Below are 11,636 nucleotides of genomic sequence, written 5' to 3' on the forward strand. Positions count from 1 at the left end.
TTCCATGAGTGAGTGATTAAAGGCAACTTGTTGCACTATCTCCTTACACTCCAAGTATGTCTTTGGCTTAAACTTCAAAATCTCATTGCGAGAAAGTAAACTTAAACATTCCAAGAAATAACTTCAAGCATTTTCATCACTCATATCTGCAATCATAATGCACTTCTGAGCAAATGCATTAACATAATGCATGAGGTCTTCTCACTGCTTTAACCGTCACAGCTCTGTGTGAAGTCTCAGACCAAGATCATTCGGCAAGTATTCCTTATGGATACGAGATTGCACCTTGGTCCAACTTTTAGTTTGCCCTTTTTCAGCACACACCTGGAACCACTAAGTTTTGGTATGATTGGTGAGAAAGGATTGTGCACACATAACTTTCGTACGATCATCTATATCTGCCGCTATGAAATAGTTTTCCATATCATAGACCCAGTCTTCCAAAACCTAATAGTCCCACATGCCTCTGAAATTGGGTAGTTTCAGAGGCTTGAACTTTGAAACTCATACAATTGGAGGTGGTTGCAAAACTTTACCATCCTCAGAACTTGAAGAGGAGTCCAATTGCTTAGGTTTACCTGGTTTAGCCATCTTAGCTTCTTTCTTCCTCTTCTTGTTCTCCTTCTTCAATTTGCGAACTTCCCTTTACAAATTCTTGATCTCAACTTTTTAAGCTGTACACTATAGTGCTGCAGCATTTGGCTCTTCCTCTTCTAACTTATCCTCAACCTCTTCCGTAACATCTTTAGTAGGAGTTTCCTCCTTTTGATTCGCCCGTCTAAAAGTTTCAATATCATCAGCATGGTTCCTTTTCACCATCCTGCTAGTTGCATATATGCTTCTATCAGTAATTGAACATGCACACCATGTTCTTCCCAAATAGTGCAATTTAACTAATCCAAATTAGATCGCTTTGGATCTACTAGAAAAGTCTCTGCATATATAACTTGAGTTAAAAAATCTGACAAAAGTTGGATAGGAATCGTTGAGACAATTCCTCTAATACCAAATATAATGCACCTGAACTTGGAGCTAAACTCCAAGTTTGTTGCACTATGAAACAAGGGTCTGGTACAATCCCACCACCACTAGCTCCTTGTATCTAGCACCTGCACACAAAATTGTGTCAGATGGTGTTTAGCACAATTTTGGCATACCAGTGGCCTAACACAAGGAGGAGGGTACCCCACCGACTAAAGCAACATGGAGCTTGGGTTTAGACCCAAGCCAAACGCAAAACAAGGAGCGACACAATTTAGCAGAAGCTAAATTAATATCTCAAGTGGTTGGATATGCATTCCAACCACTATCCCTATTATACATTTAAAACCCCCATAGCCACCTCTTTTAATACTAGGAGTTAGTCTCTGGGACAAGCTCGAAATTTACTAGATATGGAATGCCCCTAGATTGCGAATTTGGATATAGGACGAACACCATTGTGTTCAGGACAATCTCTACACTCTGTAAATATGCCAAATAAGCAAATCTAGACACTTTCCATAAATAGCATTTGGGATTGAAATGAAACTAACACAAAAGGCACAATAGCGAAGGTGTTTGGCAAACATAATAAACTATCATATAACAATATTGAGGGACTAAATTTAATATGCGAGAGTTCTTACCAAGCTAATGCAAGACAGAGCAAAAGAGAACTAAAAAGCTAGGCCAAGTATGTTTAGCCAAATAGATATTTAGGAATTTCGTCCTTATGCTCATCTGGCCAAGTACAAATGTTAAGTTTAATTCACTAACACTTGGACAAGACTGGCGAATAAAGGGAACCAACAGTACCGACCTCCTGCTGTCATAACAATAAAGAGAGAGTGCCCGTAAAGACTGGCCAACAAATATCTTTCGATACCCGAAGTTATATTTGCGACATTGTACATGGACTTTTATCTTATATCTGGGGTGTTATGTTCATGTTGGATAAGTATATGACTCGATGATATAAGTTTAGTGTTTGAGTCTTGTGAAAGTCAAGTTGAAAAGTGATTGTTGGTTGTTTTGTGACTAGTGATTGTTTGTAGATTTTATCAAGGACTATTGACACTTGCTTCGCTCAATGAAGATTTATTAGTGATAGGCTTGCTTTACCAGATGGTGTTACAAAGGATCGTGTTGTTAAATTTACATGGTTTTTTTATGTTAGCAAGTCAACTCTACTTCTGTTGATATCATTTGGTTGTGTTTAGTCCGTGGTGTTGGATTTCATTGAGTCTTAGACGTTGTGAGATGATGTGTTATTTATAATTGAGTATTGTTGAAGTATTGGTCTCAGATATTGAGTAAGGTATTTTTTACTTTGGTTAGCTTAGTTGTTAGAAAGCTTTAAGTGGTGATTTGCTCTTGCTTTCTATTAGATTTGTTCTGGTATTAATAGCATTAAAGTGATGCTTTGTTATTGACATTGTTGATGTTGAGATTCAAGTGAAATAAAATGTCTCTTTGTTGTTATTGATATTCATACATTTACTAGTTAACAACTATATTGATGTTCAAATGAACTGATTGGTAAGTTAAGCTAGTTATGTTTTAAATGAGATTGTCTAGTAAAAATTGACTATTGGCTTTTCTTTGAAAAGTGATTTAATCATGGGCTATACTAACCTTATAGAAAAAGTTAGTGATTGATATTAGTATATTTGAATCCTTGTTGGATTTGATTTGGAATATATTGATCATTGATGATTTTTTTTTTTTTTTGTTATAAAGTGAGTTACGTCTTGCTATAGATGGATTCATGACGGATCATTTAGTGATCATGCTTGGTTTTTGGATTAATGCAAATATGTTCTTCATTAATTTTGGCATTATAAAGCTTATAGATATGTTGAGGAGGATATTATGGATTATACCAATTAGGCAAGACTTGGTTTTAGGCTTCTTTAAAATTTTTGTTCTTTTAAGTTTTATGCTCATTATTTCATTTATTAGAAGTTGTTGAGGAAGACATTTTAGTTCATTAGTTTTAATGTTAAAATTAATTTTTACATCTCATAATCATTGGTGATGATTAACTATTATCTAGGATAATTAATTATCCATATCAAAGGTTTTGCTTAATTATTATTAATGTAAAATAATTTGCCATTCTTCGAGATAATGAATTCTTGTTAGTTTAATAGGGAGGCCAAGCCATATAAATCAACTTGTTTGGTTCAAGGAATGACCACTAGACCTGGATGACAAGATGGTGCAAGAACACGCAAAAGAGCATCTTGGTGAGCTCAATTGGGAGGGCACCCGCCAAATGGAACATAAGTGTATGGCGTCAAACGGGAGCTCGAATATTCAAATCACTCCAGATCAAACTTGTCCGGATCCATGAAGAACGCACTCCTCTTGTTGCTCTGGAAGATACTCCAATGGAACTGGATAAACACAACAAGGAGTAAAAACTTCACGAGATCAAGTAAATGGAGGAACTTACTCGCCAATCTTTTGGAACTGTGAAGCCCTCCACAGTATCTGCTTGCGTGCCTCCCACCGCTGATATACTTGTCCAGCATCTCAAAGGTCTTGTGACTCGCAATCTTTGCCTGCCGAAACTTACTCCCTGGAAAGTTGAGCATCCTCAAATGGAGCCAAAAGCTCTTTTTCCTCCTCCTCGTCTTGAATGCTCAAGAACAAGTTAAACACCACCGAGAACAAAGCCTTCTTCACTAGAAGTAAGCACCAACTTCCGATCCATCCAGCAAAAACCTTCGCAATGTGTGCCTGGGCGATGGAGCTGGCGCTCACGACATACCTTCGCTAGTGTCGGGGCCAAGGAACGCCATGAGAATGTGGCGCCTGTGGCCCTCCAAGAACAAGCTCTTTGTCACCCATGAGCATCCTCATTGGGGCTGGCCAGGAGCGCTCGAAGATCTTGCCGTGGCTGGAGAACTAGAGCTTGAACCCAAGAGGAGCGCTTACCACCACCGTGGGGTGGCCAAACAGGCGTGTCTTGAAACCCTGGCCATACTTCTCGCGAGACTCGTAAAACTCCCATGGCCTGTTTGCTTTCATGGCGTACAAGAGATGGAGGGTTTCTCCTACGAATGAGAGCGGAATCGAAGTTTGTATGAGAGAAGAAATGCCGCCCTCCTGGAATCTTTCTTTGACCTTAGTACCAAAAACTTCACTGTTCTTGATCCATCTCGAAAATGAAGTATTCTTTGATGAATTATACTCGGCAAATTATTTCTTTAAACCATTTTCTTTTATATTTTCGTTTGAAAAATTCCCAGTCCTTCGAAAACGTTTGTTCTTTGATCTTTTTCTCCGGCAACTTCATTATCAGATTTGGAATATTGACAGTGTCCAAAGCACTCGGCATTGTTCCTGATCTTTTCCCTGGAACTTCTGTCAGCGTGATCTTTTCCCTGGAACTTCAACCTTCATTATAACCTTTGTTCAAAGCACTGTCAACTTCGTGCCAAAGATTTCCTATATCGCCAAGTTGATCGATCGAAGAATCACACCAGCTTTGCGACGACAAGCGTGAGATTATCACTCGTTCCAGCCACGAGTGCCTTAGTAATCACTCTGGAAGCAATTCCACTTTCCTCTCCATTCCTGAGCAGTTCTACAACGGTCTCGCAAACGCCCTGGAACCTCAACTTCTCGAAAACCCCATCCGATCCAACCAAGAGATAGAGTGGCGATGGCCTCTGCCTCTGGAGATGATAGACCGTGAACTCCGGCACCGCGCTCATCCCAAACTTCTTGAGATCCCGATCGCCAATCGCCCTGGACACCTCGAATTCCCCAAACAGCCTCCCATTGCTGTGGATGACTCCACCTGCCGCCTCGATCCTCTTCCTTTCGTCCTCCCAGTACGGCTGATGATCCCGGGTCAGCCGTACGCAATCCCCTGCCTCCACGCCACAGATTATCGCTCGAGAATCGCCCAGATTCATCACGACCACGGTCTCGCCACTGATCGCTGCGACGCACGCTGTCGATCCGGCCACGAATCCACCCCTCTCCGATTCATTGAGGAGCTCTGCCTCGATGTCCGCGATCGCGGCGGATAGCGCGCCCGTGAGCAGCGTTTCGATCGAATCGCCGCTCCCCTGCAAGCGGAGATGGTGGTGAAATCTTTGGTAGAACCAAGCGGCCGCGAAGTCGCTTGCCTGTGATCCGCGATGGCCGTCGAAGATTGCGAAGATTCCTACCTTTCCAGGGATCGCCAGGCACCTGTCCTCCTGGTACGGCCTCTGCCCCTTGTGGCTCACTGCCTCCCACATTGAAGAACCCTAATTGTTTTCCTATTTTCTTCCTTTTTATAGAAGTTTCTCTAGCACGTTAAAGGATTTAATGTTGTACGAGAACCATGCTTAGGAAAGGACATGTTAAAGGATTTAATGTTGTAGGAGAACCATGCTTAGGAAACGGATGGCTTTGGGAAGGTTAGCTCCACCACAACAAAGTCGTATAATAGTTGTGAAAAACGAAAGTGTTTAGCATCTTTTAGTGCTTTTACAGCTAGTATATATTTTTATTTTTTCCTTTCTGGTTAATATTGTTTGTATTTAAATATTTTATTCTATGTAAACAAGAAACCTTAAACTTTTAATGAAATCTCACTCGCCAAGCTAACAAGATTCCTGACCATTAGGTGGGAATTGAATTTGTGTATGAAGATTTTTTTGGTAACAAGAAGGCAAAAAAAGATAAATTATGTTTCTTGAGATGCAAAATTAAATTCAAACCGTCTTTTAACTGCCTGCACCAAGAAAAATGAATCAACAAATACATACAAAAGAAAAATCCGAACTCTTCCGGATATAGACAAGCCCAGATGAGATCATGGTTATTTGCCTCTGATGTCTCCTCCCTACAATAAATAAATAAATTTACCAACTAAGAAGAAGAAAAAGAAAGCTTACTTCCCAAGGGAACAATAGAAGCAACTCGGTCTCCTATAATCTGGAGGTTGCCACATCGATGGTCGCTCCTCATCTGGCTTTAAAAGATACTTCCGATTCTTCATTTTCTCCTCGTGTTTCTTGTGCGCTGAGCGCTTGTTCCAACGAATGCCCGGCTGGGAAATGGCCACAATGGCGACAATGATCCATCTAAGCTCAATCCGCTGTATCGTTCTTCCACTCTGGCATGATCGAGGACAATTTGATGATCTCTTGATGATCTCAGCCTACGTTGCTTCCGGAGATCTTGGAGCCGCGAGCAGAGTGCTGGATAGAATGCGCGAGAAGAACCTCGTCGCTCTGGACGTGATCCTCCAGGGCTCCTTCACGACGATGATGTTTGATCCCGACCATTCAGCGTTTGTGAGCGTTCTCGCTTGCTGCCAGCTCGGGCTGTTCGAGCAGGGATGGAATTATTTTCGCAACATGGTCGACGATCATCAAGTCCAAGCACTGGGAGCGCACTACTGCGGTCAGCTAGCCAAGGCCAAGGATCTCATCTCCAGCATGCTCTAAAGTCCCAGATGGCGCTTCTTGCTCCCTGTCGGGTCCAAGAAGATCCACAACGAGCAAAGGCATAATTTATCTATTGATGGATCTGGAGAAGAGTGTTGTACAACCTCTAACAATGGCTGGTGGGGCTATAGGCTGCGACAGAACCATCTCGTCACCGTATGCTCTCCTTTCCAGCACCTACGTCGCGTAGTCGTGACAAGATGATCGACTAGACTGGACCAAGTTATAGATCGAGACGTAGCGATCAGCTGATGAAGAGAGCCCAAGAACACGTCGAGCAGCGCTGACTGCTAGATGGCGGTGAGATCTTGATCTCAGGTGCTGGAGCAAGCATCCCCAAGCAACGGCATCCGGGACAAACGGCATCGCCTCGAGAAGTTCGTGAGCTTCTTCTCCTCGTCCCGATTTCCCCAGCATGTCTATCATGAAGCAATAGTGCCTGCTCGTCGGAAGCATCGAGTAGCTCTCAGTAATCGAGACGAAGTATCTCCATCCCTGGGCGAGCAAGCCCAAATGCGAGCAAGCTGCTAGCGCTCCCATGAAGCTTACTTCATCCGGGATCGTTCCTTCGATTTGCATCACTCCAAAGAGCTCAATCGCGTCTCTGGATTCTCCGTGTGCGGCAAGTGCCACGAGCATCGAGTTCCAGGCCACCACATCGAGTTCCGGCATGCGCAGAAAGAACTTCCATGAGTATCCACAAGCTCCCAGTAAAATCGTCCAAGAGAGAACGTCGCGCTGGATCATCCCTTCAAACATCTCTCGTGCTTCCTCCTTTCTCGAGGCGAGGATGAAAGCTTGAAGCATTGAGTTGGAGCTGGCTAGATTATGCTCGGGCACTGCGTCGAAGATCTCCTTGGCTTGCTCGAGATTTCCCCTGTGAGCATACGCCGCTAGAAGGCAGCCCCACGAAACCAAGCTGTGTCGAGCCATTCTCTCAAACAGCTCCCTCGATTCCTTCAAGAGCCCCATCTCCGAGCAAGCTCCCAGCATGGCATTCCAAGCAACGATGCTTCGCTGTGGCATTGTGCTGAAGATATCCCTGGCCTTGTTGATTTGCCCGGTCTGGGCATACGCAGTGAGCATCATGGTGTACGAGGCCTCGTCGTGATCGGGCATCAAATACCGGAAGAATGCCACTGCTTCTTCGATCCTGTGATGGAGAACGTACCCTTGGAGCATCGAATTCCATGCTGCTGTGTCCCTCGCCGGCATTAAGTCGAAGAGCTCCGTCGCAAGTGCCAGATTGCCGGCTTGAGCATACGCCTGGATCAAAATCGTCCATGCTATGGCATTGTGCTCCGCCATCACCAAGTCGAAGACCCTCCGCGCGTCGGCCACAAACCCTGCTTGTGCCAGAGCATGAACAACCGCGCTCCAAGAGACGACATTCCATTCCGGAATCCCGTGCCAGAAGAGATCCATCGCGGCCGTCAGATGCCCATTTCTTGTATATCCATCGATCATCACCGTCCACGTGGCGAGAGACCGGAATTTCATGCTATGCAAGAACAGAGCCCTCGCTTCTTCTAGATTACCGGTTTGAAGCGTTTGCTGGAGCATGAAATTCCAGGCGGCAATGGAATTCTTCTCCGGCATGGCATCGAAAATCTCTTTGGCTTGATCCCAATACCCGTTTTGGGCATAGGCCTGGATCATCGCGTTCCATGTCACGGCATTCTTCCGAGGCATCGATTGGAAGACCTCTCGCGCCTCTCGCAACCCGCCGCTCTTCCCCAATCCAGTGATCATCGTCGTCCAGGACACCACATTCTTGATGGGCATAGAATCGAAGAGCTTTCTCGCGTCGGCGGTTTGGCCGTGCTGGGCATACGCCGTGATCATCGAGTTCCACGAAATCACGCTCTTTCCTTGCATCGAATCGAAGATCTGGCGAGCGGACTGGATGTCGCCATTCTGCGCGTATGCCGAGAGGAGGATGTCGCGAGAGAATTGATTGGGCTGCTTGGTCTGATCGAAAACTAGGCGAGCTTCGGACAATCTCCCACACGTCCCATACATTTGGACGAGGAGATTGGCAAGAAAAGTGTTGTCACGATGCTTGCTGTGGCGGATCCGGGAGTGGAGCTCTAGTCCCTGTGAAAAGTCTCTGCAAGATCGGACGAGAGCTGCAAGCTCGTTTTGTTCCTGCCACGACGCTGCTCGCTCATCGAGCGTGCAAGCTAAGTTCATGGTGTCAAAAGGAGTCTTTCCAGTGTTGATTACCTGAAAAATATTAGTCTGTGAATGGATTGGGATCAAAGGAATGTGACTGGAGCAAACCAAGCTTTCTTGCAAGTTCTTGGTGCCAGTCCGTTGAGCTTGCCGAGAGCATGAACCAGGTAATGTTTAAGAGCCCGAGCTCTTATTGCCCCTGCAACCATCTATAGAAGACATCATTATCATCATCATCATATGATGATTATGATGATGATATACTTACTAATAATATATTTAAATAATAAATCACAATCACCTGAGATATTAAAAAAAACTATTTTACTTCTAGACTACTTTCATTCTGAGGTCAATTTCAAGCAGAACAAAGTGGAAGATCCTTGTGTTGTGAAAACACTATTGAACAAATGAATTATAATTATTAAAATATTCTAATAAAAAGTGTATAATTAAGTTTCAATAATAGAAATATAAAACATATATTATCAGAATGTAAAAAAAAAAAGTACTACTATATTATATCACTCTAGTGAAAAATAATTTGTAAATTTGTAAATCAAGTGACAAATCTAAATAGTATTTAAAAAGCAATAATAAATTAATTATATAATTTTTTATTTAATTACTATAAACTTTGTGAGTGCTTGGAATATAGAAAGGGAATACAAAAAATGTGCATATCAATTAGTCCAAAAACCCTAACTTATATACAAAAGCAAATGGTCCGGATTGAAACCAATCCGACAATTACCAAAATCCCACTATGTTAATATTAGTATACGGCATCATAGCTGTACACTTGACCCTCAGATCATCCCCTCCTCTTGGAATAATGGAAGACTATTAGGGTTTTCTTGTAGACAGGCCGAGATCTGGAGGAACGTCAGAAAGAGGCATTGATGGATCCGTAGGTGGTATTAACTACTATTGATCCTTTTGTATAAAGCATTTCAACTACTGCACATGCACAATCTCTGAAGGATTGGCTTGCTGGATGTCATGCCAAACCTCATAAACTTGTGGTCCAATTTGCCGCAACACCTGATACGGTCCTTTCTACTTCGCAAGGAGCCCCTTAGATAAACCACATACTGTAAGATGGGGAAAATGGACTAACACCAAATCATCCACTTTGTACTCCACAGGTGGATGATGATGGGAGTTGTAGTGCTGTTGTTGTCCCACTTGTATGCAGCCTAAGTGTTTGGTAGACTCAGCTCGGATAAGTGGAAGAATGCTCGTCAAATACTAATCCCATAACCTAGTATCGGCAGTTCGTGGCAATCACGAAGGTAAACCTAGCTCTGTTGGTAGTATTGGATCATGACCATATAGGAGTTTATATGATAAAGCACCAACAGAACTTTGCACTAACAAATAACCATCCCAATCCGAATGCTGAAAGTTCATGTGAGACACAAAATCCCTAGGCCCCAAAGTGGAGCCGGAAAGGGTGCCACGTGGTAGTGGCCGAAGCGAAAGCCCAAACGAGTGTAACACGTTTGGACTAAAAGCTCTGACTTGGAAGGTCGAGAGCGGGAGTGGAACTCCCAACAAAGTGCTCAAGGAGCGAGCACGAAGCGAGCAATAAGCAAGGCTCCAAAAAGGGACCCAAAAAGGACCAACACACGACACGTGGAAGTGTCTGAGATGGAGTCCGAGGCAGACCCTAGTTGGAGTCCGAGATGGACCCGAAGTGGAGTCCGATATGGAGTCCGAAGTGGAGTCCGAGATGGACCCAAAGTGGAGTCCGATATGGAGTCCGAAGTGGAGTCCGAGATGGAGTCCGATATGGAGTCCGAAATGGACCCGAAGTGGAGTCCGAGATGGAGTCCGATATGGACCCGAAGTGGAGTCCGAGATGGAGTCCGATATGGAGTCTGAGATGGACCCGAAGTGGAGTCCGAGATGGACCCGAGATGGAGTCCGAGATGGAGTCCGAGATGGACCCGAGATGGAGTCCGAGATGGAGTCCGAGGTGGACCGAGACGGAGTCCGAGATGGAGTCCGAGATGGAGTCTGAGAAGGACCCGAGATGGAGTCCGAGGTCGAGACCGAGACCGGGACCGAGACCGAGACCAAGACCGGGACCGGGATCGAGACCAAGACCGAGGCCAAGGCTGAGACCAAGCCCGAGCCCGAGTCCGAGTTCGAGTCCGAGTCCGAGTTCGAGTCCGAGTCTGAGTTCGAGTCTGAGAGGGTGAAAGCCCAAAGCGTTCGTCTCCCAGACCCTAGGGGGTTTGGTGAGCTCCAAAAGTATAGTAAGGGGGAGGACTGCAGTGGAGCCAGTTTGGCCAGGAAAGGCTAGTTTGGCCCAAGAAGGCCAGACCCAGTGTTGGGTGATGAACTGACCACTGGGAAGTCCAAGACTAGAGTGAATACGGACCGACAAGCGGGGTAGCTTGGTGAAGTGTTCAAGAGCCGGCTTTAGTTCCCCTGGGAGATCGACTGGCCGATGCTCCCAGTCCAAGTGTGGGTGGCACTACCTACTTGGATACCAGGCGTGGCTCAACGGAACCTCGCTCTAAGCCCATGGCTAGAGCACCTAAAGGCGAAAGGTGGGGAGAGTACCCAGGTGGCTCGCGTAAGGCCACGGTGTTCCGAAATGTTGTCCCAAAGGCCCAGACTGTGGAAAGGAAGAGGAGCAGTCCTCTGGGGTAGTGACCAAGGACACAGTCATGTGGTGAGGAAGTCCCAGAGGACCGTGGGACTTAGTGGTCGGGCCTGTGGGCCTCGATCTAGTGGCAGTGTTGGCAAACACGGCCAGGGGCAGAAAGGGGCTTGGTAGGAACTGACAAAGGGACTTTGGGGAAGGCAATTCCCTAGGTCTGTGGGCATCCTAAGGATGCTAAGGAGTGGATCTAGGATGACCACTCGTGGATACATGGCCCAGTCTTGGAGAGACGAGGTGGTGATGCAAGTGGTGTTGGACCACTAGTGCAGCAAAGGTGAATGGGCATGGCCTTAGCGTAATGGGCCGAGATGTCAGTGGTACCTTTGGGTGTCGGTCTTGGGACCGGA

General features: G+C 45.1%; 2 protein-coding genes across 2 annotated transcripts; both read right to left on the minus strand.

Annotated features, from left to right (window-relative positions):
- Positions 1-4,367: 4,367 nt before the first annotated feature.
- On the minus strand, positions 4,368-5,240 carry LOC9642016 (probable protein phosphatase 2C 8). The gene is made up of 2 exons (XM_002986778.2): positions 5,127-5,240; positions 4,368-5,066 (listed from the first exon to the last, which is right to left on the minus strand). Exons 1-2 carry the CDS (start codon positions 5,238-5,240, stop codon positions 4,467-4,469), a joined length of 714 nt encoding a protein of 237 aa, XP_002986824.2. The 3' UTR covers positions 4,368-4,466.
- Positions 5,241-5,781: 541 nt separating this feature from the next.
- Positions 5,782-8,153, minus strand: LOC9642017 (pentatricopeptide repeat-containing protein At4g02750). Its single transcript, XM_024660696.1, has 2 exons — positions 5,883-8,153; positions 5,782-5,830 (listed from the first exon to the last, which is right to left on the minus strand). The coding sequence occupies exon 1, from the start codon at positions 8,127-8,129 to the stop codon at positions 6,615-6,617; it is 1,515 nt and encodes a 504-aa protein (XP_024516464.1). The 5' UTR covers positions 8,130-8,153; the 3' UTR covers positions 5,782-5,830; positions 5,883-6,614.
- Positions 8,154-11,636: the final 3,483 nt, after the last annotated feature.

This window comes from Selaginella moellendorffii, unplaced genomic scaffold (assembly GCF_000143415.4).
Source record: "Selaginella moellendorffii unplaced genomic scaffold, v1.0 SELMOscaffold_76, whole genome shotgun sequence".
NCBI lineage: Eukaryota > Viridiplantae > Streptophyta > Lycopodiopsida > Selaginellales > Selaginellaceae > Selaginella > Selaginella moellendorffii.

Coding starts and splice junctions, on each gene's coding strand:
- LOC9642017 (XM_024660696.1), bottom strand. CDS start 8,129: ATGCCTCGGAAGAATGCCGTGACATGGAACGCGATGATCCAGGCCTAT.
- LOC9642016 (XM_002986778.2), bottom strand. CDS start 5,240: ATGTGGGAGGCAGTGAGCCACAAGGGGCAGAGGCCGTACCAGGAGGAC. Junction 5,067..5,126: donor ACGGCCATCGCGGATCACAG/GCAAGCGACTTC, acceptor CTCCGCTTGCAG/GGGAGCGGCGATTCGATCGA.